Source organism: Lolium rigidum, chromosome 4 (assembly GCF_022539505.1).
Source record: "Lolium rigidum isolate FL_2022 chromosome 4, APGP_CSIRO_Lrig_0.1, whole genome shotgun sequence".
Lineage (NCBI taxonomy): Eukaryota > Viridiplantae > Streptophyta > Magnoliopsida > Poales > Poaceae > Lolium > Lolium rigidum.
Window position 1 is genome coordinate 276,304,139 of NC_061511.1, and position 3,524 is coordinate 276,307,662.

General features: G+C 52.2%; 1 protein-coding gene across 1 annotated transcript; it reads right to left on the reverse strand.

The window, feature by feature from the left end:
• Positions 1-1,395: 1,395 nt before the first annotated feature.
• Positions 1,396-3,016, reverse strand: LOC124705320 (desmethyl-deoxy-podophyllotoxin synthase-like). The gene is made up of 2 exons (XM_047237060.1): positions 2,126-3,016; positions 1,396-2,022 (listed from the first exon to the last, which is right to left on the reverse strand). Exons 1-2 carry the CDS (start codon positions 2,843-2,845, stop codon positions 1,396-1,398), a joined length of 1,347 nt encoding a protein of 448 aa, XP_047093016.1. The 5' UTR covers positions 2,846-3,016.
• Between the last annotated feature and the right edge of the window lie 508 nt (positions 3,017-3,524).

The window sequence follows — 3,524 nt, forward strand, 5'->3', positions numbered from 1 at the left end:
GGCTGCCGACCCTGATGACGATGATGAAGATGAATCTGAGAGGCCAGGCCATTCAAGGCCTCCCAAAACAATGTTGGGTGCCATGTGTGCTATGTGGCAAAACGAAGGGATCCCAGGCTTCTTCAAAGGAATACATGCTCAGATACTAAAGACGGTTCTGAGCTCCGCATTACTGCTAATGATAAAGGAGAAGATTTCAAAGTTTACTTGGATCTCACTGCTTGCCCTGCGGCGGTATCTCTTTGTCTCTCAGAAGAGAATCAAGAGTGCATAAATTTGGAATCTCTTCACTGTATCATACACGATCACCCCCAACAGCCAATCTTAATGTCCAAACGTCCACGGGGTATTTCAAGATCCTATACGAAATAACAGAAGGACAGAAGCCAAACAGCACCATGTATATGTGGAATCACCTTCCTAGCGTCAGGGAATGTTTTGAATAAATTTGTTTGTTTCCCCCCCTAAGCTCTGAGTGTCTGATGCTTACTGAAATGAGATAGGTGCTGCCCAGGATTAGGTCTGGTGATGTTGTCTGTACTGCAATGTGTAAAATATCACTTTTGTTATATTCCTTCTTTCTTTGCTGGAAATCGAATTATAGCAATATAAATTTCTCATATTGTAAATGTCAGATGGTGGCAACAGGATTACACATCTTAACTGAAGGACAGTAGCATACAGACAAAGAGGATTGCCAAGTCAGCAATTTCGTGAATGTTCTAATGTTCGTTAGACTGCTTCTTGACTCGAGCTCTATGCCACATATGCGCCATTTCAGATTTTGTGCGCTGCCCTTGTATGAAAAACCAGATATCCATGAGGTAAATGTCAGATGGTGCCAACAGTATTGCACATCATATCTGAAGAACACTAGTCTAAAGACGCAGAGGATTGCCAAGCCAGCAATTTCGTGTACACTCTTATGTTCATTAGCTCGTTTCTTCACTCCACATAATGACATAAGCGCCACTTCAGATTTTGTGCGCTGCCCTTATTGTATGAAAAACTATATCCCAACGTTATTCACACGAATACTATAACAATAAAAAGTTGTATATTGGAGATTATACGAAGCCAAACCATTCTTAAACTACAGTATCGATTCACCTCCGCCACGTTCACCTCTGCCGACTCGACGTCACTACTTCACCCCTTTCTCTTCCTCCTCCCTCGGGTCATCTCCACCAATCCGACGATGCCGGAGCATTGGCTGTACTCTGAGGTGAATCTCGCTAAGAAAATATATCCGCGGGCGACGCAAACGGAAACTTGCGACCATTTTTAAGCGTTCGATACGCGTCGCCCCGCTGGAGATACCCTCATATCATCTCCGCCAATCCGACGATGCCGGAGCATTCGCTCTACTCTGAGGTGAATCTTCATCAAGAAAATTCAAATTTTTGCGGGCAATGGCACGCGGATGGTCGGGACAAGCAAGAGGTCGGAGCGCCGCCGAGTGGTGATCCCCAACAGCTCGGTCATGTCCAGCCCCCCGGGCTCCGTCCCGTGCGGCAGCTCCCAGTCGAAGTGGTAGAGAAGGCTGGCGAGCGCGAGCTCCATGTTGGCCAGCCCGAACGCCATTCCGGGGCACATCCGCCGTCCTGCCCCAAATGGTATGAACTCGAAGTCCGTCCCCTTGAAGTCAACGCCTCCGCCTTCGAACCTCTCCGGCGAGAACTCCTCGGGCCGATCCCAGTACGCCGGGTCCCTGCCGATGGCCCACGCGTTGACGAGCACCATCGCGCCCGCTGGCACGTCGAAGCCGAGGACCTGGCACGGGCGCCGGCACTCCCGGGGAACCAGCAACGTCGCCGGAGGGTGCAGGCGGAGCGCCTCCTTGATGACGAGGTCCAGGTAGCGCAGACCGCCCAAGCTCTCCTCCGTGACCACGTTCTTCCCGTCGAGCACTCGCCGGACCTCCTCCTGGGCCTTGCGCATCACCCTCGGGTTCCTCATGAGCTCGGCCATAGTCCACTGCATCACGGTCGACGATGTCTCGCTGCTCGCTACGAAAATGTCCTGTACAGATTCAAAGAAGAGAAAATTAGTTTCACTCACTGCGGCGACGTGTTGCAAATTGCAATTTACACGTGGATCTGGAGATGATCATCTTAGTGCTTACGACGATCACGGTCTTGATGTCGTCGTCCGTGAGCGGAGGATCCAGCTTCCCCTCTCCCTGGATCCTCAGGAGGACGTGGAGGAAGTCCTCGTCCTCGCCTGCGGCGCCGTCCTTGCTGCTCTCCTGATGCTCCTGGAGGATGGTGTCGATGAAATCCATCATCTCCCGCCGCTCCCGCTTCATCTGGCGCGGCATCCGGCTGACGAGCAGCGCCAGCCGCGACGACGGGAAGAGGTCCGGCAGGCACTGCGCGGGGGCGATCTTGATCCTCCGCTCCAACATCTGCAGGAACGCGTCGCGGCCCTTGAATCGGCTGCCGATGACGGCGCGCACCGCCGAGTCCGCGACGTAGGCGCTGATCAGCTTGCTCAGGTTCACTTGCGACGACGACGACGACGACGACTGCGCCAGCGAGCGGAGCAGCCGCCCGACTTCCTCCTCGCGCACGGGCCTGAAGGACCTGACGCGGCGGGAGGTGAAGAGCTCGAGGGTGCAGATCCTGCGGAGCTGCCGCCAGGCCTCGCCGTAGGGCGCGATGACAAGGCCCGGGCTGTCGCCGAGGAGGAACTTCCCCGTCGGACTCATGGGCCGCGACGCGAACGTGAGGTCCTGGGTCTTCATGATCTCCCGCGCGGCGTCCGCCGAGGAGGCGACGACGACGCGGAGCTCGCAGAGGCGGAGCAGCATGAGCGGGCCGAGGCGGCGCGACAGGTCCCGCATCGCGTGGTGCAGGAGCGCGCCGGCGACGTGGTGTAGGTGGCCGATGACGGGGAGCGCCCACGGCGACGGTGGCGGTCGGATGCCTGCCTCATGCCGACGCGACGGGCGGATGAAGTAGAGCAAGGGGACGATGATGAGGAGAGGAAGGAAGAGCAGCGAGAGAGGAACTAGCTCAAGCTCAGCCATGGCTCAAGCAGCGTTTCTAGCGTGCACGGGAGGTCCTTCGCAGTTCGCACCCATATTTACACTACACTAGTACACTCTCTATTACTTTGTTTATACATAGATTTAATTTGTAGTATGAAATTTGAAAGAACCATATTTACCGAAATATATATTCGATAAACAATCTATTTAAATATGTGTATTTCTTTAGATTATAGCTTTTAAACAAAGCCCAGGAAACACTCTCTATTACTCTCTCAGCCATGGCTCAAGCCTAAAAAGAGTTCATTTCGACAAAATTCAAAGTTCGAATTATGAAACACATTAAAAATCATGTTACACAATGAAACTCAATAAAATTCGATACAACTAATTGTGTCTCCAAATTAGACTCCAATACAACTACCAAAATATTTCTAACTTAGATAAACCAAATATGAAACATAGTGGAACAAATAGTTTCAGATGAAATATCATTAAGTTTCACCAAGTTTTATCATGTTTTGGAAGTCGA

Coding starts and splice junctions, on each gene's coding strand:
- LOC124705320 (XM_047237060.1), bottom strand. CDS start 2,845: ATGCGGGACCTGTCGCGCCGCCTCGGCCCGCTCATGCTGCTCCGCCTC. Junction 2,023..2,125: donor ACATCAAGACCGTGATCGTC/GTAAGCACTAAG, acceptor GAATCTGTACAG/GACATTTTCGTAGCGAGCAG.